Source organism: Rhinoderma darwinii, chromosome 13, assembly GCF_050947455.1.
Source record: "Rhinoderma darwinii isolate aRhiDar2 chromosome 13, aRhiDar2.hap1, whole genome shotgun sequence".
NCBI lineage: Eukaryota > Metazoa > Chordata > Amphibia > Anura > Rhinodermatidae > Rhinoderma > Rhinoderma darwinii.
This window is the reverse complement of record NC_134699.1, coordinates 51,503,753-51,530,136: the sequence shown is the minus strand read 5'-3', so window position 1 is coordinate 51,530,136 and position 26,384 is coordinate 51,503,753. Positions and strand designations below refer to the sequence as shown.

General features: G+C 44.7%; 1 protein-coding gene across 2 annotated transcripts in view; it reads left to right on the top strand.

Annotated features, from left to right (window-relative positions):
* Positions 1-26,384, top strand: part of TMC6 (transmembrane channel like 6) — a 50,752-nt gene that overhangs the window by 2,706 nt on the left and 21,662 nt on the right. Inside the window, exons 2-10 of one of the 2 annotated variants that reach the window (XM_075845442.1) lie at positions 11,828-11,925; positions 12,755-12,855; positions 15,408-15,485; positions 18,422-18,568; positions 19,664-19,769; positions 19,913-19,994; positions 20,073-20,327; positions 21,110-21,300; positions 21,384-21,528. In XM_075845442.1, the coding sequence (XP_075701557.1) occupies positions 11,879-11,925; positions 12,755-12,855; positions 15,408-15,485; positions 18,422-18,568; positions 19,664-19,769; positions 19,913-19,994; positions 20,073-20,327; positions 21,110-21,300; positions 21,384-21,528 (1,152 nt within the window). In that variant the 5' untranslated portion in view covers positions 11,828-11,878. Of the gene's footprint in view, positions 1-11,388; positions 11,926-12,754; positions 12,856-15,407; positions 15,486-18,421; positions 18,569-19,663; positions 19,770-19,912; positions 19,995-20,072; positions 20,328-21,109; positions 21,301-21,383; positions 21,529-26,384 lie in introns of those variants that run through there. The other variant, XM_075845443.1, reaches the window with a different exon arrangement.

Sequence of the window (26,384 nt, the reverse complement as noted above, 5' to 3'; positions counted from 1 at the left end):
TGCCGTTTTTTTTGGTTTCAACTGTGTTTTTATTGAAAATTTTTCAAAAATATACATATAGCTTAAAGCAGCATGGAGGGCCATGCAATTCACATGGTAAGACAGTAACTTTCAATAGACAGACAAGACATATGGGAAAAGACACAGGGGGTTAAGGGGGTGAGGGGGGGGGGTAGTCGGAGCTCCATCTACAACCTAATCTAGAGATCCCTGTATCCAATACTTGTCCCACGGGTCCCACACCACTTTGAACCTGTCCAGTTCATTGTCAATAGAGGCCGTCATATGTTCCATTGTACGTATTTCCCTAATTCTAGTTACTAAGTCGATGTGAGAGGGAGGGGTTGTCTGTCTCCATTTCCACGCTATCAACGTCTTAGCGGCAGTGAGAAAGTGTCGAAAGAGTCGAGCTGGTGATTTCCCCAAAGACCTAGGGGGAACATTCAGGAGGTAATGAAGAGGATCTAAGGGAATATCCTGCTGTAACACCGCCAATGCCAAGTTCTTAACTTCCAACCAATACTGTTGTACCAGTGAACAGCTCCAGAAAATATGGAACAGATCTCCTCTCTGACTTCTACAACGCCAGCAATCCGACGGAATACCCGGATTGAAGCTATGCAGAAAGGCAAGGGTATGGTACCAAAACATAAGGATTTTATATTGGTTTTCCTTATATGCAGTGCAGATGGAGGTTTTAGCTGCCTGCGACCAAATAATCTGCCATAATGAGAGAGGGATGGATTTATTCAGAAGGCCTCCCACTTCAACATGTATCTATGCCCAGGCGGAGGGGAACCCTCCGGGGATAGCAATATAGCATAAATGGCTGAGATAAGCCCCCTAGTAGTGGTAGCATACCGACATAACCTTTCGAAGCTTGTAGGTGCAGTAACCCGCGTGGATCTGAAAGTTTGCTGCATGTAATGTCTGACCTGAAGATAGTGAAAGAATGCAGAGGAGGGAATATTATGATGTTTTTGAAAGTATGAAAACGGGTGAAGCTCTTGCGTGTGGGGATCAACCATATCAGCCAGGTGAAATACCTCAATTCCCGTCCACAATCGGACTATTCGGGAGGTAGTGCCCCCCGGAATAGTGGGAGTGTAGAGTACCGAAGTCAAGGGCGGGCAACCCGACGCCAAATGAAAGCGGTTTTTACAGGTTTCCCACACCTCCCTTTGAAATCTCATGGGACCCAATAAAGATGCAGTCGGCATTACCAGTGAATCGCCCCATAACAGGGAGTTTGGGTGAACCGGGGCCATCCATAGCTTCTCTATTTCGGTCCATTTATTGTACGCCCTTAAAGACACCCAGCTGGGTATGCGACGGAGGTGTGCCGCCCAGTAGTACTTCACCACATCAGGGACCGATAGCCCACCCGCAGATCGACCCGATATTAAAACTGATTTCGGAATTCGATGTCTGCCGGAGTGCCATATGAACCTGAGGATAGAAGACTGCATGGCCCGCAATTCCTTCATAGGTACTGCTACCGGCAAAGTCTCAAAGTAGTACAGTAATTTAGGGAGCAAGGTCATTTTGACCGCTGCTATGCGCCCAAAAAAAGACATGGGAAGAGGATCCCACCTGGCCATTAGCTGACGTAGCTCTACAAACAGAGAGGGGAAATTAGCCTTGTAAACCGACGTATAGGAGGGAGTGAGTTGAACTCCTAAGTAGGTCAAGGAGGTTTCCTTCCAGTTGTAGGTGTAGTTGTGTTTGAGTAGCTGGAGCTCCTGGTGTGGGACATTAAGAGGGAGCGCTTCCGTTTTAGATGTATTAGTTTTATACCCTGACAGCCTCCCATACCTACGGAGAACTGTAGTAAGGTTAGGAAGGGAGGTATGAGGTTTAGTGATAGTCAAGAGGACGTCATCTGCAAACAGGGAAACCTTAAACTCTTTATCTTGTATCTGGACCCCCGCTATATCACTGGATTTCCGTATTTGAGCTGCTAAGGGTTCGATGCATAGCACAAATAAAAGTGGGGATAGGGGACACCCCTGACGTGTACCATTCCAGATTTGAAACGGAGGGGAGGTGGAGTGTGGGAGTTTAATTGCCGCTGTCGGTTTGGAGTAGAGACCACGCAGCGCTGTCAAATAAGGGCCCGAAATCCCAAATTAATTTAGAGTTTCGAACATAAATGGCCATCCCAAGCGGTCAAACGCCTTCTCTGCATCTAGGCTAAGAAGGATCGCCGATTCCTTTTGCTTTTGGAGGGCATCAATGAGATCAAGGGTCCTTCGTGTGTTGTCTCCTCCTTGCCTAAGAGGCACAAAGCCCACTTGGTCTTTGTGAATCAAAGAAGGGAGCCAAACATTGAGTCTATTAGCTAAAAGACGGGTGAAAATTTTTAGATCCGAATTCAGAAGGGCTATGGGTCTGTAATTGGAGCACTCTGCGTGGTCTTTACCCGGTTTAGGGATCAGCGTGATGTGAGAATGCAGGAATGTTTGAGGGATGGGAGAACCCTGTAGGAATTCATTAAATAACTAAGCCATCCGTGGAACCAAGATCTCCGCAAAGGTCTTATAATACCCATATGTAAAGCCATCTGGTCCAGGGGCCTTACCACTAGGGAGGTCCTTCAATATATCAAACAATTCCTCCGCAGAGATCGGGGCATTCAGGGATGAAAGCTCCTCATCTTTCAGTCTAGGGAGAGCACAGGAAGAGAGATAGGCTTGCAGCGTTTCCCTCCGGCGAGCCGGATCAGGTGGTAAGGTATTCGGCAGGTGGTATAAGGATTTATAATAGTCATGAAAAAGTGTGGCTATCGTGTCTGGGTGATGCTGGAGAATGCCCGCCTTATCCCGAACCGCCTGTGGGGTACGAACAGTCGCCTGATCCCGCAATAGTCTGGCCAGAAGCGAGTGCGCCTTATTACATTTGTCGTAATATTTCCTTTTTGTGTATAGTAATGACTTTTCTACCCCCTTCATAGCTAAGTCCTTGAGTTGTGCTCTAGCCTCTATCAATTTCCGTAGTGTCGGGACCGCCGGTTTAATCCCCATTTCTCTCTCCAACTTAGCAATTGTCCGATGGAGAGCCAACCGCTTGGCCCTAGAGTCTCTTTTCAATCTAGATCCCATTACTATGCATTGCCCCCTCATCACCACCTTATGCGCCTCCCAAAGAGTGGATACAGAAGGAACCGATCCCTCATTAAGTGCATAAAATTCCCGCATATGTCCGGCCAGGCTGTCCCTAAGAGCAGGGGACTTAATCAAAGTTTCGTTTAAGCGCCAATGACATACTCTCGTATTTGGTTTCCCTATTTGCAGGGACACAGAAACTGGTGCGTGATCTGACCAAGAGATGGGGTCTATATTCGCCCCCTGGAGCGCACGGAGGGCAGGGACATTACCAAAGAAGTAATCTAAGCGCGTGTGAGTGCTGTGCGTATGGGGGGAGAAGAAGGTATAGGACCTATCACCTGGGTGATCCACTCGCCACAAATCATAGAGCTGGTGCTCCCTAATTAGTTGCCTAAAACGTGTAGAAAGTCCTGTAAGGGTGGGCGTTGGAGTAGCATGTGTAAGAGAGACCCTATCCATGGACGTGGAGAACGGGACATTAAAATCTCCTCCCACCAGCCATGCCCCCCTAGGAAGCTTCTGGAGTTTAGAGAGGAGTCTACGTAGGAATGGAATCTGTGCGGTATTAGGGGAGTAAACGTTACATAAAATAATGGGCTGTCCAAACAAAGTCCCCTCTATTATAACATATCTGCCTTTCGGATCTAGATGTGAGGTGTGAACTTGTATGGGGCAGGAAGCTGCTATCAAAATGGCCACCACCTCCCTTTTGCGACCTGACGAGGCATAGTACACAGCAGGATACGCCCCTCGGGCAAATTGGAAAGTTCCGGATGAATCTAAGTGTGTTTCCTGCAGAAAAGCGACTTCCGCTCCAAGCGATTTCAACTCCCTGAGAAGCAAGCGTCTCTTCACATTGGAGTTGAGACCCTTGACATTAAGTGTGACAAATTTAACCATGGTCAAAGATGTATGAAAGAGCAAAGAAGGATGTGGAAAGTGCGGATGTATACAGCTCACAGTTATGTCGGGGCCAGTCCCATGTCGGTTTCAAAGCAAGCAGTGTTCTATGGCGTCCTTCTACCTTGGAGGTTCTTGGAGGATTCACTGTCGTCTCAGGTGTTATTTCGGATGAAAGTAGGAGGGAAGGGAGAGACACTGGGGTAAAGACATACCAGGGAGACAATACACATATCTGCAGTGAGAACAAAGAGAAATGCATGAGATCAATGAATTTCAAACACACTCAGAAAATACTACCAGGGAGAATACTATACCCTGGGGCGGGTGATATTAAAGCAAAAGAAAACTGGTAATACAATATTACCCTTTGCAACTCTCTCTAAAAACAGAGGGAGAACTGCAAAACAAATTACCCCTATCAAAAAAGGAGGTCGGGTCTCAACAGTCGAGGAACCTAGTACAAAAGTACGTATAAATACGTACAGGCCGAGAAAAAACAAAAAGGGGGTGAAAGAGCCAAGTGTATCCCGGCCAATCGCGCCCTGCCACAATTTACGTTAACGAATTAAAGAGAAGCAACATAAAATCAGAAATATAATCCTAAGTGCATTTTTAGCCTAGGATAGTGCAACTGGCGAAGGGAGCAGCTGGTATGGGTGACCAGGCTCCTTCACATATATTACGGAGGTGCCGTGTATCAGCGCAGCGTCCATCAATTCAAATCAGGTCTCGGTGAACTTCGGTTAGACTGTCGTCTTGGAGAGGTCCTCCGCTTATTTCGGACCGACTGCCAGACTGGAGGTGGAGACGAAGGAGGCAAAGGAGTCTCCCAATTCTGCATCTTGGGCGTTGGTATACCAAGGGAGTCACAGAAATGAGGCAAATCCCCTGGGTACCTCAGGGTTGCAGAAACACCATCTCTTCGGGCTGTGAGGGAGAACGGAAACCCCCATCGATAAATAATATTGTGGTCCCGCAGGGCTGCGAGTAGCGGACGAAGCAGATGTCTTTTCTGTAACGTAATCCAGGAGAGATCCGGGAATAACTGAATCGGCACACCGGCATACTCCAGATCTTTACGCTGACGGGCTTTAAGCATAATGTCCTCCTTAGTGCGGAAGTCCTGGACACAGCAGATGATATCTCTGGGCTGAGATGTAATGGATTTTGGTTTCAGTGCTCTATGCGCTCTGTCAAGCGGTATCCGATTAGACGGGGGTGCACCCAAAAGGTCGTTAAAGATAGTCTCTAACACGATGGGAAGGTCTTCAGATCCCGAGGGCTCCGGTATACCCCTTATCCTTATATTATGGCGGCGACCTCTGTTATCCAAATCCTCCAGGTGCAGTTGCATATCTCTAATGGACGCCAGCTGGGGGTCATCTTCTAGGGCCTCCACCCTCGTAGCAATCTGCTGTATATGCTGCGACACTCCCGCCAATTCTGAGTGAAAAGCTGCCTTCACTTCTTGTATCATACTCTTAAAGTCCTCTTTAGTGGGCGCCTGTGAGAAACATTCCCTCCACATAGGGGGCACATCTGAGGGTAGTGAGGCAGAATCCTCCAGGTCAGAATCTGAGGCATATACAGGGGCCTGGGCATAGGGGGTCAAAGATGGTGTATCCCCCAGATCGTCTCCTCTCCCCGGCTGCTGGATCGTGGGCCGTTGAGGTTTAGGTGCAGGCCAAACCTGCAGGGCCATTTGTGCTGAGGGCTGTGACATTGGTGGTTCAAGCAGGTGTACTGGGGCCTCTAACTGAGCTGATGCTCCTCGTGGCCTGGCCTCCATTGCTCCTGGGATAGGGGATCCCCCTCCCTGCTGTTCACAGGACGAGGTGGAGGGCTTGCCGTTTTTTTTGGACGCCGTTCATCCAGCGGTTTAATTAATGTGTTAATTTTATTGTTCAAGTCGTTACGATCGCGGGGATACCATATATATGTGCATGTGTTATTTCTTTTGACACTTACTAAATTAAAAGTTTTATTTTATTTTGACTGTAAATTTGTACATTTTTTTTGCACAAAACTTTATTTAACTACTTTACCTGGCCTAGCAGGCACTTCCTGAATGCAGACCTAGGGGCCCTTTCTTAGGCCCCCAGCTACCATGGAAACCTGACGGCGCCGATGGGGTGACAGAGGGAGCTCCCTCCCTCTGTCAAACATATAAGGGTATGTTTACACGCAAACGAAAAATACGTCTGAAATGACGGAGCTGTTTTCAGGTGAATTTCAGACGTTTTTGCAAGTACTCGCGTTTTTCGCGGCGTCCATTACAGACGTAATTGGAGCCGTTTTTCAATGGAGTCAATGAAAAACTGCTCCAAAAACGTCCCAAGAAGTGTCCTGCACTTCTTTGACGCAGGCGTATTTTTACGCGCCGTCTTTTGACAGCGACGCGTAAAATGACACCTCGTCTGAACAGAACATCGTAAAACCCATTGCAGGCAATGGGCAGATGTTTGCAGACGTAATGGAGCCGTCTTTTCAGGCGTAATTCGAGGCGTAAAACATACCCTTAGATGTCGATGTTGCTATTGACAGCGGCATTTAATGGGACAAACTGCCGGAATCGGAGCGCGCTTCTATTCTGGCAGTTGCCAGGCTGTGTATAACATATATAATTTTGACAATGTGATTTTCAGTTTTGTTTTTTTTATATAATCTATCTCTCACTGGTAAAATTAACCTAGTCTAAAAATTCTAGACTGTTCATGACTTTGAGGCTATGTGCACACACACTAATTACGTCCGTAATTGACGGACATATTTCGGCCGCAAGTACCGGACCGAACACAGTGCAGGGAGCCGGGCTCCTAGCATCATACTTATGTACGATGCTAGGAGTCCCTGCCTCTCTGCAGGACAACTGTCCCGTACTGAAAACATGATTACAGTTGTCCGGCAGCGAGGCAGGGACTCCTAGCATCGTACATAAGTATGATGCTAGGAGCCCGGCTCCCTGCACTGTGTTCGGTCCGGTACTTGCGGCCGAAATACGTCCGTCAATTACGGACGTAATGACCTCGTGTGAACATACTCTAAATCTGAAAAGACACCTGAACATGGCCTTAAATTATATAATTCTGTCACTAGGGGGCGCACACTGCATATGGATTTCTGCAGCTCCCATTGAATGTGCGCTGTGTAAGGTCTCCACACGGCAGTATTTTGCTTCCGTATTTATAAGCCAAACTAGGAGGGGATCCAAAACACGGAAGACGTGTTAGGGTATGTGCACACACACTAATTACGTCCGTAATTGACGGACGTATTTCGGCCGCAAGTCCCGGACCGAACACAGTGCAGGGAGCCGGGCTCCTAGCATCATACTTATGTACGATACTAGGAGTCTCTGCCTCGCTGCAGGACAACTGTCCCGTACTGTAATCATGTTTTCAGTACGTGACAGTTGTCCTGCAGCGAGGCAGGGACTCCTAGCATCGTACATAAGTATGATGCTAGGAGCCCGGCTCCCTGCACTGTGTTCGGTCCGGGACTTGCGGCCGAAATACGTCTGTCAATTACGGACGTAATTAGTGTGTGTGCACATACCCTGAGGGTCTGTTCACACGCAAACTCAAAAACGTCTGAAAATATGAAGCGGTTTTCAAGGGATTCGACATTCCGGGCAAAAAATTTGCGATGTGATTTTACGCAGTGTATCCGCCCTGTGTGAATTTACCCTGGAGGTTACAAATATTGTTTCAAAATACTTAGGGTATGTTCACACACATACTAAACAACTTCTGAAAATACGGAGCGGTTTTCAAGAGAAAACAGCTCCTGATTTTCAGAAGTTTTTTAAGCAAACTTCCGTTTTTCAGGGCCATTTTTCTATAGAGTCAAGAAGTGTCATGCACTCTTTTTTCGCTGGCATTTATGAACGTGGCTGTTTTGAAAAACGTGCGCGTAAAAAATGCCCCGTCGGAACAGAATGCCGTATTTCCAATTGAAATCAATAGGCAGATGTTTGGAGGCGTTCTGATTTTCGATTTTTTAGACGTTGTTCGAGCCATTTACAGCCCGAAAAACGGCCGAAAATAACCCGTGTGAATATACCCTTAAAGTGTAGCTAAACGTTTAACAAACTTCTGACGTGTCATAGTGACACATCAGAAGTTTTGATTGGTGGGGGTCCAAACACAGACCCCCACCAATCGTTAAAACGAAGCAGCTGAAGCGGGAAAAATCAGACATGGATTTGCAGGACATATTGAATGAAGATAATCTGTGTGGCTGCCTGACACGGTTTTCGCGAAACAGAACACGTGCGGAAACCAAACCACGTCTATTTTTCCAGCAAGGCAGTTTGCAATTTTGGCCACTAAAAATTCCACCCCATAAGAACAACAGGGCGTTTTCCTATTGAAGGCAATGGGGGAATTTGTACAAGCGTTTCCTTCGTTCCGATCGGAAACAATGTGAAAATTCTGCCGTGTGAACGGGGCCAAACTTACCCGAGTGGCAGCTGCAGATGCCCGATTCTATTGGCCACGGACACCTTTCCGTATCGCTACAGATCGGTGTCCGTGCTGTGAGACAGTGTCGGGAATTATGGAGCAGGTCCTACTTTTCATATTTTACGGGCCGCGCTCCCCTACTTTCGAGTACAGCCCGAAAATGCAGCCCGCGGCCGTCCGTGCCAACAATCGTGGGCCGTGAGTACGGGCATGGCCGTGTGCATGTGGAATACAGTGATAGACAAGCAAGAAACCCTCCCGCTAACTTTGCATGGTACGGTTTCATGGATTTCCTCACTAAAAGGGCGATGAACTAAGAAAAGTGTAAGGGAAGTCTGTGAAGAACAGGATGAACACGGAGCATTCCATCCCACCTAGATCACTGTAAAATTTCACGTGAAAGACGCGTTTGGGCAAGAAATGTAGGACGTTAGAAGCGGAGTTCACCTGCCCGGCTGACGTCAGAGCAGAGTTCCGGAGCCGCCAAAGATTTGTGTTTACAAGAAAAGGTTATGAAGTGCTGCAAAAAAGTTCACACGTTTTCAAGGGATTTTAAGGGCCTGTTCACACAGAGTTATTTGCAGACAGAAAAATCTGCCTCAAAAGTCTGTCGGGAATTTTGAGGCAGATTTTGAGCTGCCTGCACTCCCTTTGCCATGTTTTTATCGCAGCGTTTTTCGGCCACTGTCATTGATCGCAACGGGCAAAAAACAGCAAAAACCGCTCTCTCTGCCTCCCAATGTCAGAGACGTAAACGCCTGAAGAAAGGGCATGACGCTTCGGTTTCCCGCGAGCGTTTTTTTTCCCTGCTAGCGGAGGCGTTTTCAGCCGTTTTTTTTGGAGCGGTTTCCACATCAAAAAAACGCGCCAAAAAAACTGTGTGTACAGGGCCTGAACACAGACGTTTTTTTCCTGAAGGAATTTTGAGGCAGATTTTTACTGCTTGCAAATTCCTCCGTGTGAACAGCGCCTAAAGGGTAACTAAACTTTTAGAAAACTTGTGACATGTCAGAAGTTTTGATCGGTGGGGGTCCGAGATCTGAGATCCCCACCAATCGCTAAAACTAAGCGGCAGAAGCGCTCGGGTGAGTCCGTACCCCGTCACATTGGCTTTCTGAGAAAAGACTATCAGATACCAAGCGACTTAGTACTCACCCGAGCCCTTCTGCTGCTTCGTTATAGCGATCGGTGGGGGACTCAGTGCTCGGACCCCCACCGATCAAAACGTCTGACATGTCAGAAGTTTTCTGAAAGTTTAGTTACCCTTTAATTTCTTTAACCCGTTCACGCACCCAGACGTGCCATTACGTCCAGGTGTGGGGGGGGGTGATGTTTGGAGCGCGCTCCATATGCTGCGGGTCTCGGCTGTATTTTACAGGTGACACCCGGGACTAACAGCCAGGAGCAGCGATCGCACTGTCAATCGCGGCCACGGCATCGGAGACGTTAAACAGAAGGGGACGACCCCCACCGACAGCTCATTCCCCCCCCCCCCCCACAGTGAGATTGGGGGGTGACTACGGTTGTTATGGCAGTCCAGGGGCCTAATGAAGGCCCCCAGGGCTGCCTTCACTCGGTCTCTGTTCAGTCCTGCCTGTTAAGTCCCCCTAAAGTAATGTAAAAAACGAAAAAAGTTAACAAAATTGGTATCGCTGCGTCCGTAAAAGTCTGAACTATTACAATATATTGTTATTTAAGGCGCAGGGTGAACGCCATAAAAAATAAAAAATGTAAACCACCAAAATCGCAGTTTTTTTGGTCAACTTAGCTCTCAAAAAAAAAAAAATAGAATAAAAAGTGATCAAAAAGTTCTACGTACCAAAAAAATGGTACCGATAAAAACTACCGCTTGTTAGTCCTGCAAAAAATAAGCCCTCATACCGCTCAATCGGTGAAAAAAAAAAAAAGTGACGGCTCTCAGAATGTGGTGAAACAAAACATTTATTTATTTTTTTGAACAGGAAGTTTATCAATAAAAGTAGAAAAATATATATAAAAAAACAAACAACTATATAAATGTGGTATTTACGTTACGTGTGACTTGACCCTTACAGCTAAAACGCTATGTAGAAACAGGCGCGTAATTAAACAAACGCATGCATTTTTTACGATTTATTCTTTTTGCAGCTTTCCGAGTGTGAACTTTTTTTTCTTGTTAACATCCACATTGTCAGGCTATGTTCACACGCTCAGCAAAAAAACGTCTGGAAATACGGAGCTGGTTTCAAGGGAAAAACAGCTCCTGACTTCCAGACGTTTTACAAGCAAACACCCGTTTTTTACGGCCGCTTTTGGAGCAGTTTTTCTATGGAGTCAATCAAAAACGGCTCAAGAAGTGACATGCACTTCTTTTTAAGGGGTGTCTTTAACCCCCCCCCCCCCCGTCGGAACAAAACGCCGTTTTTCCCATTGAAATCAACGGGCAGATATTTGGAGGCGTTCTGCTTCTGATTTTTCGGCCCGAAAATAAGCAGTGTGAACATACGCTAATAAAGCAAGACGTTTTTTTTCACCAGTGAATATTTCTGCTTTTTCTACAATAAAGCTTGAGTGAAACCGAATCCTTTAGTCGCCCCGCGGGCCCTACAACCAGTTAATAAATCCACGGCCGTTTTTAAAACACCAAGTTGCTAGTTTTAAAAAATAAAAATAAAAATGGGTACAAAAAAGTACACATACATGCTTTATGCACCTAAGGCATTTCTATTATGGCTCCGCACATAGGCATGAACCGATTTTTAGAATATATGCAGCATTTAAAAATTAGTTTGGTGTTACCTCAGAAAAAAACGCATGGTGTGTACTTAGCCAGGCGCCAGATAAATCGCGAAAAAATCGTAAGAGCTTAGTCCTGCTCGACATTCCCTCACCCAGTCACGTGACCCCCTTCTCTGCACTGTCCCCGCCATGTGCCACTCTGCCCAGCACCTGCTCTATGCACCACCCTTAGCAGCTGGCAGTGAATGGCTGCTCTACCTCAGTGTCCTCAGGATTTACACCCGGTCACACCCTCTATAAATACGTCCGGGCAGGTTGTGGGGGGCGGGGTTTCTGTAGCGTAACAAAGCCCTTGGATTCCTTTCTCCCCCCCCCCCCCCCTCGTAGTTGGGATGGTAGGGCTCGAAATCAATGCCTGGAGGGGGTGGATCAGACCAAATAGTAGGAAGGGTGGGTGTGATGTTGGCTGTACTGTAGTCAGCTGTCCCGATGAAGTAGTTGGTGGTGTAGTAATAGAGAGCAGGGACCTCGGCTGCAGCCATGTGTCATTCATTCTTGTCTCTTCCCGAGTCGTTTTTCTAGCACTTTTCCTGAGTCCTGACTTCTTCAGCCATGTTCTTTGCCTCCTCCCCTTAGGTGTATGAGGCTCTCTGCTGGATATAGCTGTGACCGGGGCAGTGTCTCGTTATGTCTGTCACTTTCCTGGACATTCCTGAGCTGCCAGAGGACTACAGGTGAGTGACCGCCATGCGTTATCCGCGGATACAGACCCGTGCGTTTTAACCGCTGTCGTATTGCATTTTTGTCGCGTTTTTATTGCAGTTAATAGAAAAAACATGAAAAATAACGTAGCTAAGTCGACTGCGCTAATGATTCCGTCACAAAAACGTAAACCTGCCGGAACGGTGACAAACGGAAACCGTTAGCGATGTTTCCGTCACCATTGATATCAATGGCGATGCAAACGGAAGCTAAGGTTTCCGTTTGACTTTCCGTTGAGGGGTTCACCCGAAGGAAACCTCATACGGAACCCCCTGAACGGAAAACCAACGCTGATGTGAACCGGCCCTTAGACTACATGCACACGTTGCGTATTTTGCTGCGGAAAATACGCAGGACAACCACAAGAAATTTGCAGGAAAAAAAGGTGCGGTTTTCGGTGCCGTTTTATACGTTTTACTGCGTAAATCGCTGCGAGTTTTGCTGCGTATTTCTGTAGAACTACAGGGATAGAATTCACAGGATAAAGTGACATGCCGCGGTTTTGAACATACGCACCGCGGGTCAATTTACGTCCCGAAAAATACCGCAGCGTGGACATGAGATTCCATGTGTCAATGTGAAGCGCGCATAAATTGGCGTCAGTAATAAACAGGTGGACCATATTTAGGAATGAGTTTCGCCATTTTCTGGGACATCTACTGACCCAACATCCATTTTTTTTATTTTTTTTTTTAATGTTCGAAAAAAATGTGGTTTAGTTTCCTGTAATGTGACCTGTTTATGGATTTGACTGTGATAATCCGGGGTGTCACCTGTCACTGATTCTGTGTCCCCCTGCAGTCCTTGTGATGAGCGGGAAGTCCACAATTCCTTCAGCAGCGTCATCGAAGATGCAGAGAACGGAGCCTTACTTGAACTTCAGCAGCGAAACCGCAAGACAGGTATTTTTAAAATCCAGAACTTTTTTTAATGGAGCGAAGACGTTGAAATGTAACTAAACGTTCAACAAACTTCTAAAATGTCAGAAGTTTTGATTGGTGGGCGTCCGAGCTCGTGTGAGCGCTCAGCCGCTTAGTTTCTGTTCGGCTTTTTCCGTAAAGCCGATGTATCGGAGTACGGGTTCATAGACTTTCTATTGAGCCCGTACACCAATACATTGATTTACGGAAAAAGCCGAACAGACACGAAGCGGCTGAGCGCTTCTGCCGTTTCGTTTTAGTGATCGTTGGGGGTCTTAGTGCTTGTACCCCCACAATCAAAACTTCTGACATGTCAGAAGTTTGTTGAACGTTTAGTTACCCTTTAATGATTCTCGCCTTCTCTCATGAAGACGGGATGGTTTGACACCCTGGTACGTGGCATTCAGCACGGCAGGGGTGCAGCAGGCAGGTTGGTGTCTCATAGCCAATTCAAAAGTGACGACCAAATCGGCTGCACTTCCTGTTGTCCCTTTTTGCAAAAATGGCCGCCCACAAAAGTATAGAAAATGGTAATATCTCTATAAGTAAAATTTGGATTTTGGGTGAGAAGTTCATTGAGTCCAACTCTACATTTAAAGTGGGGGACAGTTTAGCGATGTTCACATCTGCCTCGTAGGCTCTGTCATAGATTCGGTCCAAATTGGCAGGAAAAATAGCACAGCATGCTGCACATTTTCATTCTAATAATGGACACCATATCGGAAACCCAACGGAGCCTATTAAAGTAAATGGGTTCGTCAGGGCGCCATTGGTGACGGATCCCTTACTGCCATATTTTTTTGTTGTTCGGCTTTTATGATAGAGCAGAACAATGGAAATTGCAACGCAGATGTGAACCGAGCCTAAAAGAGTATTTGTCAGCTCTCCTACTTGCATTTCCCATGACAATTCTGCAGCATCTTATCCTAGAACTTTGTATTGTGACTTTCCTCAGTTATTCCTCCTGGAAATGTATGAACAAATTCACAATTGGCTGTTACCGTTCTTCTTGTCAATAGCGTGTGTCCCTACATACTCACTGTCATTACTGATTGGATAATGGAAGACGGTGTAGGATCATACCCTCTTCTGATTAAAAAATGAAATAATTGTGTTAACATTATATTTTGGGTCTTGATGAAGGATAAATATCCAGGTGAGATCTTTCCATTATCATCCTGGTAAGTCTGTCAAGCCCTCACTGACGCCAGATTAAATAACCGTTAGGGTCCTCTTTCACGGCCCGATGTGGGCCGTGTAAACGATCGACAATCAATAAGACCGCTCGTTGATCGGCGCTTGTTTGCTAGCGCCGCCATCAGATAGTCACCAGGGAGACCTATTTATACCGAATATAACTTTAAGTAAAATACAGGCAGCTGTATATACTCTAGTAGAATAGACCTAGGAGTCCTTGGAAGGACATTAAGAGATCACTGCCAGTCAGCAAAAGCTAAAAGTGCAAGACGGCTTCCTATAAACATAAAATATGTATCGCTTCGTGGATCAATGTTTCCTGTATGAAGTCGTACGTGATTTCTATTTCTTACGTACGTTTCGAGAGGTTCGGTTTATGCAGCAATGATCATTTCTTCAGGGATTTTGTTTTTCGCTGATATTCCTGTGAGTGTAAATACATTAAAGGGTTCTCCCACTAATAACTAACATAGCGGAGAACTAAACCGGTTCCTGTTTCCTAATATACTCTGCTATAATTTAGTATTCAGTGCTGATTTCAGAGGATCTTGGCTTTAGGGTCTGTCCTGTCTACTGATGTGGGATATCTGCATAGGGTTTTATACACAGTCAAGTCATATTATTGTGACCACCAGCTAATATCCAGAGTAACCGCCGTGTGCAGCACGGACACCAGCTATACAGGCTGGCAGTAACTTAATAATTCTTTCCGATGCATCTTTGTTCGTATAGGAGCAGTGACAATCCGTCTGCTTTGGAGCCCCATACACAGTAGGGTTCGCTGAACAGTTGTAGCCCCCTGGTTGGTTTTCACGATGATCTGCTCCACTGTAACGTGACGTTCCGCCCTCGCACACCTTCGTAGCCGACGTTCACTTCAACCTGGTGCTCCGCAGTTTCCACGTCGGTCATTCTCAATGGTGCCATTTGTCTACTCACGATACACTTTCACCACAGCTGCGCTGTGTGAAAAATACCGCCACCCTTGACCCAAAAGCCAATTATCATCCCTTTTTGTAACTCTGATAAATTGCCCCTTTTACCCATGGCAACAACGGGTGATATGTGTTCAGACAGCCTATCGCACACCTTATATACCCACCAAGCCAGCCCACCACACATCACTTCCTTCATGGGCTACACACTGCCAACGTCGAAAGTAGGAGGGGCTCATAATAATGTGACGCGACTGTATATGTACCCCATCCATATGACATCCACCGCCAGCGGCATCGGTCCCTAAGGCAAGACTTGGGCACTGAACTATATCAAGGACAATATTAAGAAATTGGAGCATGTCCAATCCTGATTGTTCTATATCCATTTCTGTCTTCCAGGGAACAGACCCCAGACAGAGGATGACCACTATTCTGCCACCATGAGCATCCTTGCTAATATGCCAAGTCGTACTATAGGTAAGTATGGCATTTTTAGGGTATTACGCGAGGACTATACTTATTATAATATAGAGCCCTATTCACAAGGGAACAGGGTAAAAGGTTCTAACATTCATACCGACACACAGATGGTTGCGGGGTGGGTGATCTAAGGGCACATCTCACCCAGGATCTTCTCTCATGTGTTGAACAAATGATTCAATACCAAAGACTTTGCACATCGGAGATCATATTTTGCAGGAGACATTCTGTACATACCCCTTGATGCGAACACAATGCAGAAGCTGGACCAGAAAATGCTAAGCCCTATTCCATAGGCCTTTCACAACCTCCAGCTTTATAGCATTTGTTTACACTTGGACACCAGGTCCAATTTAGTGCTGATCAGCATCAGCATGGTCTCTGCCTATTGAAATGAGTGAGATTTACTGAAACTCTTCATTTTCTGTGGTCTCCGCTGGAAGTTTTAGCCCCTATAAAATATAATGCACATACTAGATTTCCTATATATACTCTTATGTATTCCTCCAGTGTAAACACAACTTTCCATGTCTGCACCCCCACCTGACTATATACCACTCTCTACACTTCTGTTATGTATACTGTACTTACTTTTTGTACGGCTGCCTTGTCTGTGCTTTAAAAAAGCCTCCATCTTGATTCTTAGATTTCTCCAGCTTTCTCTTCCTCTCTGCTTTGCCATCAATCCCATGATGCTTCAGCACAGCATCACATGACCAGCTAAAGACCATACCTTTTCTGCATGCTGGGGGACACTGATTATCATTCTCTCTATATTCTCCTAAATAAGCTGAGAACCCATAAGTATACAGACAGGGAGGCTGCACTATATTCTTCTACATTATACCTGTGTGACAGGAACCTGTGTAAGTATCAGTGGTAGCTGATGATAGAAGTTTCTGCCCCCCACCCCTGTGTAATACTATTGGGGTACAAGAACTGATGAGGCCTGTGATGGGTGACACATAGATCTCCTTAGACTCAAGTAGAGAAAGTAGTCACCGAGCCGGATTCACACTGCTGCTAAGCAACCATCCCGGTCTGATATATAGAAAGAGAGGCAGCAAGAAAAATAACAGGACACATGGAATACCAGAATGGCACAAAGGGGAAAGGTCAGTTTTGGCCGGAGTGTCCCTTTAAATGAAATTGTTAGTCATATGATGTTTCATCTGTGAGCTTCCTTATTATTCTCTATGTAGACATTGCACAACCTCCTGCAAATTCAACAACACATTTCAACTTCAACGTGACAGATTGTACTTGATGTCAACACACCAAGTCTCCTAACAGCCAACAGGCATTTGCTTTATACTAAAGGTTCTGACCTGAACTTCTCGTGAAAGTAGCGATTCTGAGTATGGGGAATGTTGAGAAAATAGAAAACTTTATTTTGATCTCTATTTGTTAAGCATTTCGGAGATCAGCCCTAAGACAAGTCAGAGAACTGTTCATAGGTTAAAGTTCAGAGGTCCGTAAATACACATTATACAAATTGGTAAGGCACCATGCACACAACCGTGCCCGTAATTACGACCCGGGCACGGCCGGCCGCGGACAGCCTTCCGCATTTGCGGGCCATGCTCCCATTATAAAGTATGGGAGCACGGTCCGTAAAATAAAAAAATAGAACATGTCCTTTTTTTATTCGGAAAGTTTCTACGTCACGGTAAGTATACGGGGAGGTGTCCGTTAGCCATAGAAATGAATGGGTCCGTAATAACGGGCGATTTTACGGTCGAGTGCATGGGGCCTATATAGCTGAGTAACTTGCTATCGTAACATATGGATAAAGTAATAATGACAGCGTAGTAGGTTGATTTACTACACTTTGCCTTGTTTGAGGTGGGGTCGATCCCCAAATTGTGCAACAAATGGAGATTGAAATTAAGGTTTTGTTTTTTTTACCGTTCATCTTACTCTGGATAACTTGGAGAGAAAGTTTACTTAAATGTTTGCACCTCTTGTCTTCAAAACCGTTCAAAGCCATAATAGCGAGGTGGTAAAATTGGAGACTCCTAGTTTTAAAGCTATTGCTTCACGGTATCAGCCAATTTTGTTTACAAACATACTACTTTTGAGTGTGCATGTTCTCTCCTGTACATATTAATAGCTCAGTTAAAAGATTAGATTGTATGTATTTGCCTAAGATTCTGTAGATTCTGTGAAATATGTTGCTAATGTAGAATTTACAGTGAATAAACAAATACGGTTAAAAAGAAACCGTGCTTGCTATAAGGGATAAACTCCATTAATATGCTCAGTTAGGCATGTCATTACCAATAATGTATAAATTAGTTCATTTTTTTACCTTTTTTAAGTTGGGAGCTGTAGCTGCTTTTCTCAGCCCGTGTGTGGGTCAGCTTGCCTGTCTGCCTGTTTCTAACCGTAGATAACTGTACAAGGTTTCATATAACACGAGCGGATATTTTCACTCACATACCTTCACTGTGCTCCTATGACTACAAGGTCTGAGAAGGAAAAAGGTTGATTATCTCTCTAATGCGTGAATGAAGCAGAATACAACACCTGCTGGTCCTGTAACAGGTCATTTACTCATGCTGCGCTACCGTTGAGTAATGCAACATGATTGACAAGGGAGCAACCGAGGCGTCTGTGCCGGGAGGTGGTAGGTATGTACAGTCCTTGCGTCGCTAGGTGGTGAAGCAGAGCCAGGTATACTGGGGGAAGAGCTAGGAATAACCTAGTCTTGAATGGGCGGAGAGCTCTACAGGCCAGTATTACTAGCATGGCCAGCCAAAAATAAATTAAAATATTGCCCCTACTAGAATTAGGAAAAGGAGTTTAGGTAGATCACTGCTTTATTGAGCTTTTTTTTTGATTGTCCTATTCCTATTAAATGTGTAAAAGCGCTACTATACCGAGATTCTTCATTCCACTTTTCTTTTTTTCTCCTCCAATCTAAATTACAGGGCGCTGTAAAGGGGGAATGCTGTCTGAGTATTATAACCGCACTGTGAGGAAGCGGCAGTCCAAGAAGCGGCCATCTTTGTACAGTATGGAACGCAGTGCTAGACCCAGCATAAGGCAGAGGGACGCATCTGCAGAAGCAGAAGAAGGTAATGATTCAGCTAAAGGAAATGGAAATTTGTTAGAACTGGACGGTACAGAAAGAAACACTCTGGACAAAACAAAATCCAGCTTTCTCCGACATTAATCGGCGCTAGCGATATTGACGGAGTATAATTTGTGAGGTTACATTACCAATATAGTATTTATCACTCGTTCCCATATTAAACCAAAAATTTTTATTTGAACATCACTGAAAAACATATGAACGTTCATGAAATTGCGCTTGGCGTTCTGAACCAACCAACCGTTCTTTAGCGTTTTTGCTTTTGAATTGGAATGAGTGTTGAATACACAAGTTTTGTACCTGGAGACCAGGATGTTTTCCTCCGTGCACAGTTGGATATCTGGTTGTGGTTCATTGGGAAGCGGTGAACTGATCAAATGACTTTCTGTATTTCTTAGATCCAGTTGACATTATCGGTGTTCAGGCCTTCCTTTCATCCGGCATGCTGTCATGATTAAATCTTTACCAGATGATTGGAAAGATAATTGGCCAGTGTGAATGCAGGGAAAAAAATCAGCGGCACAATATGTCAATGCCGATTTTTTTTTTTATTAGGCAACATTTACAATAGGTATTGCCTTATACACGGCTATTGTGAGAGCCATTGCTAGGTGATAATGACACTTCTCATCTAGCCGGGAGGAAACGACTCTCAGCGAGGATCATTAGTATGGAAATGCCAATCTAATCTTCAGTAAAAACAACTTTTCAAACCACTGATCGTTCGACGTTGATGTAAAAAATCATTCCAAGTAAACCTGGCCATACATGGGGAGATCATTTGGCAACTCCGACACGCGTCCGGACATCTGGCCAACCTCCCACACGGAAAATCTGCAGCATTTCCATCCCATGTGGACCCGGCTTAAGAATAAAGAAGAAACGGTTATTTGCATCTAGATTTAATAACCAACTTTATGTCCAATATCAGACACTTCTAGTAGTCCTCTGATTGTTAGATTGTCATGTCAGTCAAGGCACGGAGTCCAGTTACTACACAATGTGGTAGCTACATATCTAGATGATGCATTATAAAGTAAATCGCTGTAGTTATGTTAGGACTTCATCTTTCTTCTAGAACATCAAAGGTTACTGGTGTCAGAACTGCAGAAAACATCAGGAACCCAGCGAATCCGACTGCTGAAGAGCTTCCCGCTAAGCCTTCGTGTGAAAAGAGAGTTAAGGTGAGGAACCATTTATCACTTCCATACGGAGAGCAGAGAGGACACTACCAGAGAATATAACTTATATTTGGAAAGTCACATAACTCTGCAGCTCCCCTTTGTTTTTTTAGTACATCACTACATCGATTTCTTACGCGTTTCAGGTACTTGACATTAGACGGAGGAATATGGAAGGGGGGAAATGTTACCCCTTGTTGCAGCTTTATTTCCGATCACATCAGTCTGGTGAGATTAATGGGAACGGCTATGGGATTTAGTATTCGTCCACTCTGTTTTGTCTTATCTTTTTTTCCCCCTCCATAGGCTACTCATAGATTCTGGCTCCTGTTGCTTTCCAGACTCTACGCATTGCGACCCTGGCAGGTAGCCCTGAAGCAGATTGGCGGAAGATTTGGATCCAGTGTCCTCTCATATTTTCTCTTCCTGAAAACCCTTTTGGGGTTTAACATCTTCATGAGCCTTTTGTGTCTTCTGTTCATTGTTACTCCACAAGCTGTGCATCCACATGGGTTACTGAACTCGCGAAGCTTTACTAGTCTGGAGCTCCTCACAGGGGCGGTAAGTGTGTATGGTGGCTCCTAAATTTAACACCAAAATAATTTACCCCATTTACTTCAGACATGTATAGCGGACGCTACTATAGAGACATTTTTGAGAATTTATTTACCTTTTTGCTAGGGCCAAGCAAGACTTTGCCAGCCAGTCAGACCAGCCAGTTGTTTTTTGTTTTTTTTTTGGTTTTTTTTAGTTGCCTAAAAGAACTTTCATTCTCCTCAATGTGAAAAAAAAAAAGTTACCCATTTTCTTGTGGCATTGGCTACCTGGATACTGGGATTTGTCCCAGCCATGTGGACTGAGTAGTCGTAGGTTCTGTTCACACCAAATCTTAAATTCCTGTTATTTGGATAACTTTATTTTTTTTAATCTGTAAAAAGTGTAGTGCTGCTTGTCACAGTGTAAGCATAGTTCAACCGGTCAAAACGGTGTTGCTTTTTTTTTTTTTTTTTTCCTAATCTTTTCCCTTTCTGATAGAGACAGTAAGGCTTAGCTAAATGGGTCTGGCTTGCATGGCCAAGTCTCAAATTACTGACAAAGCAGCAAGAAAAGGTACCAAGCTGCCCCCAGTGACTGGGGGTGGGAGGTGGGTGAAGCAGAATAGATACCTACTGGGACACATTTATTTATTTTTTTAATTTTTACCGTTTCGACTGCAATATGGGGAAAGACCAGATCAACCAGGGAGAGTATTAAGTGTGTTTTTTTTATTTTGTATATTCATGTTCCTTTTAACTGTTTTGTCTTTCTTTCTTATTCTCTAAAACCCTTCTTCTTGTTTTTAGGGTTATTTTACTGATACCATCATGTATTATGGTTATTATAGTAACTATACGCTAAACGATGGCTGTTCGTCAAGGTCAAATACTTCAGAGTGTCCAAGGGACAAGGGCTGGCTTCCATATCACATGCCTCTGGCTTATATTTTCACTGTAGGAGTTGGTTTCCTGAGTACATGTATCATACTGGTGTATAGGTACGAACACCGTGTCATATTCAACATTCATTTTGTACTTTCACAAGTTTTCTACTTCTCACTCTTTCTTTTCTCTTTCTCAGAATGTCTTGTTCATTTGGTGAGAGTTTCAGAGTAGGGTTTTTTACTGGAGTTTTGGCTCTAAAAGTTTTCGGCTCCTGGGATTTCAAAGTTAACAGAATCCGTTCTGTGCAGAGACAGAAGGAGAATATTCACATGCAGCTAAAGGTAAAGTCAGTCCCCATGAAATCAATGTCCTTGTGTTTACTTTGCTACATTCCACATACTAATGACCGTTCCAAGCAGATTTTGCAAAGAAGAATAATAGACATTAAAAGGCAAACTAACCTTGCTTTGTAAAGTTTTTGATGGTTTATCTTAAAGTGTAGCTAAACTTTCAAAAAACTTCTGACATGTCATAGTGACATGTCAGAAGTTTTGATAGGAATTCCGAGCATAGGGTATACAGGCTCAATAGAAAGTCTATGAGCCCATACACAACTTGCTTGGCTTTCCGAGAAAAGCCGATCAGAAACGTAGTTAGTTTTAGCGATCGGTGGGGGGTCTCAGTGCTCGGACCCCCACCAATCAAAAGTTTTGACATGTCACTATTACATGTCAGAAGTTTTTTGAAAGTTTAGCTACCTTTAAGGGGTTATCACACAATGATAACTCTTACCCATATACCTATATGGGCATATGCATGTCATAGAGGGGAGTCCTGAGCAGAGAGCTGCTATGTAATAGCGGCTCCCGCTTTAGTGGACCCGTCCTGTTTATGCATTACATGGTTGGTCATTCATTTGAATGGCCGTTCTATAATCCTATATTCGAACCAGTGAGTGCACAGAGCGACCGCTTTACAACTACTTGAACCAGGGGCAAAGCTGCTAAATTGAATTACCTTTATGCCCATGTTTCCACTTCAGAACTGTGTAAATAATGTATGTTTATTTATTTTTATTCTTTACTGTTATTTGTAGCAAAATTGGTGGTTTGCTACAGTGCGCAGTATATCACATGTATGCACGACTGAACAGGAGTTTGAGGGTGAATACCTCTGTGACAGGTGTGAGCATACGTCCCACCTGCAATCTGGAGGTGCAAAATGCAGCTCTGAGGGCATGCTGCTACCTGAGCAGCCAGTAAGTGGGGTAGATATGGAGGGTGAAGTAATTGGTCAGGAGGAGCAGGCGCGAAACAGAGTTAATGTAGTTAGGGGCAGTAGAAAAGATTCCCAGAAAAGGAAGGCCACTCCTGTTTCTGACATTCCAAGCAAAATTGCCAAGTTGGGTGATGATTGCGAGGGTGTCTGTCTCAGAAATGGCAGCCCTAGTGGATACTGATCTCCCTAACAGCCGGGAGAACAGCCCAGCTAGTAGTCGGCGGGATGGTAATGCAGGTAAGGCAAGCCAATTGATAGTCGTAGGGGATTCTATAATCAGGAAGACGGATAGAATAATTTGTCGCCAAGACCGCCTCAACCGAATGGTTTTCTGTCTCCCTGGTGCCAGGGTTTGTCATGTGGTGGAACGGGTGGATAAATTGCTGGGAGGGGCTGGTGATGATCCATCTGTCGTGGTCCATGTAGGTACCAATGACAGAATACATGGTAGGTGGAAGAGTCTGAAGAATAATTTTAAAGAACTAAGCTACAAGCTGAAGGGACGGACCTCCAAGGTTGTATTCTCAGGAATACTGCCTGTGCCATGCGCATCACAGGAAAGACAGCGGGAGCTCAGGGAGGTAAATGCATGGCTGAAGTCTTGGTGTAGAGGAGAAGGCTTTGGGTTCCTAAAGCATTGGGCTTAATTTTCATTGGGATACAAACTGTATTCTGCAGAAGATTTTCACCAGAATGGAAGGGGGTCCGCTGTGCTGGGGGAGAGAATTCTAGCTGGGGTGGCAGAGTATTTAAATTAGGGCTGAGTGGGGAGGACAAGACAGGAAATGAAGGAGTAGAGAGGGGTCAGACTATATTAATAGGGGAGAAGTGAATTGTGGGGGAGGATTAGGACAGTGGAAAAAAGAGATCCATGTGTTACAAAACATTAAAGGTAAATGTGCCCAAAAAATTTCAAGAAATCACATTCTTCAATCTGAATGGGAAAAATTAAAGTGTATGTTCACAAATGCCAGACGTCTAGTAAGTAAAATGTAGGAACTTGAGGCCTTGGCACTGGAGGAACATATGGATATAGTTGTTGTTGCTGAAACATGGCCGGACTCTTCACATGACTGGGCTGTAAAGCCAGGTTCCGACATAGGGTAAATGCTGCAGAATTTACAGTAGCAGCAAAGTGCATGAGATTTAAAAAATCTCATGCCCACGCTGCGGGGAAAAAAAACGCAGCGTAAACGTTAATATATTGACCTGCGGTGCGGAATTTAATTCCGCAGCATGTCAATTTACACTGCGTTTTTGTTGATTTTCTGTTGTGGCTATTCCCCATTGAGTTCGATGGGGATGCAAAACCTGCAACAGAAAGCCAAGTGTTGCGACTTTTGCACTGTAATTGCAGCGATTTAAGCCGCAAGAATCTCCACTTCGGGAAAAAAATAAATCCTACTTACCCGTAATTATCCCATGGCCTGCAACGTTATCGTAGGAGGCCAGACTACATGCAGAGAAGAGGGCGGGGGTAAGTATCGACATTTTTGTTTTTCTTCAAGCGCTGCTTTCCGCAGTGTAAATTCCGTCCGAAAAACCGCACCACAATGTGGTGCAATTTTTCGGACGGAAGGTGCTGTGGGTTCCAGGCCAGAGTATCCGAGCCGTGGGAACCCGGCCTAAATCTTCAGGGTTTTACACTTTTTCGAAAAGACAGGGCAAATAGGAAAGGCAGTGGTGTATGTGAGAAGTGATATGAAGGTGGTGGTGTATGTCTGTATGTGAGAAGTGATATGAAGGTGGTGGTGTATGTCTGTATGTGAGAAGTGATATGAAGGTGGTGGTGTATGTCTGTATGTGAGAAGTGATATGAGGGCGGTGGTGTATGTCTGTATGTGAGAAGTGATATGAAGGTGGTGGTATATGTCTGTATGTGAGAAGTGATATGAAGGCGGTGGTGTATGTCTGTATGTGAGAAGTGATATGAAGGCGGTGGTGTATGTCTGTATGTGAGAAGTGATATGAAGGCGGTGGTGTATGTCTGCATGTGAGAAGCGATATTAAGGCGAATGTGAAAGAGACATTAGAGGGTGAAGATTGTGAGGAGGTTGAAACCTTGTGGGTGGAATTACAAAGGGAGGTAAACACTGAACAAAATTACTTTTGGTGTAATCTATAGACCCCCCCCCCCCCCAATATAACTGAGGAGGTAGATGATCGGCTATATAATCAGATGGAACGGGGTGCACAGGGGGTACCGTAGTGATAATGGGAAATTTTAATTACCGGGATATACATTTTTGGTCATTGGGCCATAAAACTATCCTGCAACATGTAGAGGAATTTCCTCCCCTCTGCAGTTAAAGCCGAACCAGTGTGTGGAAGAGCCGACAATAAGTGATTCTCTGTTGGGTCTGGTAATTCCTAACAATGCAGAGTTTGTTGGGAATGTCACTGTTTACGAAAACCTTAGTAACAGTGACCACAATATCATTTCATTTTGTCTAAACTATAAAAAACAAACACAGGCCTGGAGGGCAAAAACACTAAATTTAAAAAAGCCAATTTTCCCAGGTTGAGGGCTACACTTCAAGACATAAACTGCGAGCAATAACTGTCAAATCCGATACGGGTGTAGTGTGACATAATCGGCGCTTGTGCAGTGACGCCAATTCGACCTTTATTCCTATAGATTAGTATAAATGAATAAAATTAAAACCCACATGGCTTACATCGAATGATAAAAAGGCAACAAATGACAAAAAAAGGGCATTTGAAAACTACAAAGAGTTTAATAAAATCTATAAAGATGAAAAAGCAGGTGAAAATACAAAATAACAGGCCGGTTAACAAAGAAAGAAACCCAAATCCTACAAAAACTCTTTAAGTTCATAAATGCAAACAGACCAAGGTCAGATGATGAAGGACCCCTAAACAATGTTTTTAAAAACATCATCCACACGTATTGTACTGTACTTTGCTGCAATGTCTGAACTTGGCCCAGGGCTTAAATTTACACATGCAGTTTTCAAAAAAGGTCAGAATCATTTAATAAGAATACTAGACATAGAGAACGGGTAGGGTTCCATAATCGTTCCAATATAGTGACCTTCCAACATATCAATCAGGAGTAAGGAAATAACACGGAGTAGAAAGTAGATATGGGAACCTTCAAACGTTACCAATGTAGAGTAAATGCTCGGCAGAGATGAAAACACTGATGCAGGTAACCTCTAGTGGAGGGAACGAACCTCACCTGTTATGAAGGAGAAGAAAGACAATACAAGAGACAGAGAGGTAGGAGAAGGAAGGACATGGCCAATCTGGACTCTCATGTGCAATAATAATATAAAGAAGAGGCAGGCGGTCATTCTGTAGCTTCAGATCCAACAGAAGGAGTACAATTGCCAAGGGCTGAGTGCTGTAAGGTAGAACAGATCCAGGGGAAAATCACTCCTCACAAAAAAAGGTTAGTGCAGCATGGGCTATATCAGCTTACCAATGGGTGGTATGTGGAAGACGAAAGAAAAGTATTCCATTGGAGCCACGTGTTTTATGTAGCGGGTGGTAGCCTCTAGGGTTTGGGCAATAAGATCCTCCATTCTCCGCACCAACGCAACTTCCTGGAACCATTCATCCAGGGTGGCGTGGGGGGCTCTGTTGATTTCCACTTACGTGGAATAATTGATTTCACTGCTTGTAATAAATGTCTGGTGAGGGATCGCTGAGCGTAATGCCATAAGGGTTTGTGAAAGAAGTACGAAGTTAATTTCTCTGAAGTGAGTGCGGTGTGAAGGGGAGGGTAGAGAGAGCATTAGGGCAAATGGCTTGAGCCATGCACAGCCATGATTTAGAGTTCCGGTTGTGAAAGAGATCGAGGATGCGCGCGCATGTGCTGCTGCCAAATAACAGAGACGGCAATCCGGCAGACCCACCCCATCCGCAGCCTTAGGGCGAGTGAGAACAGCTCTAC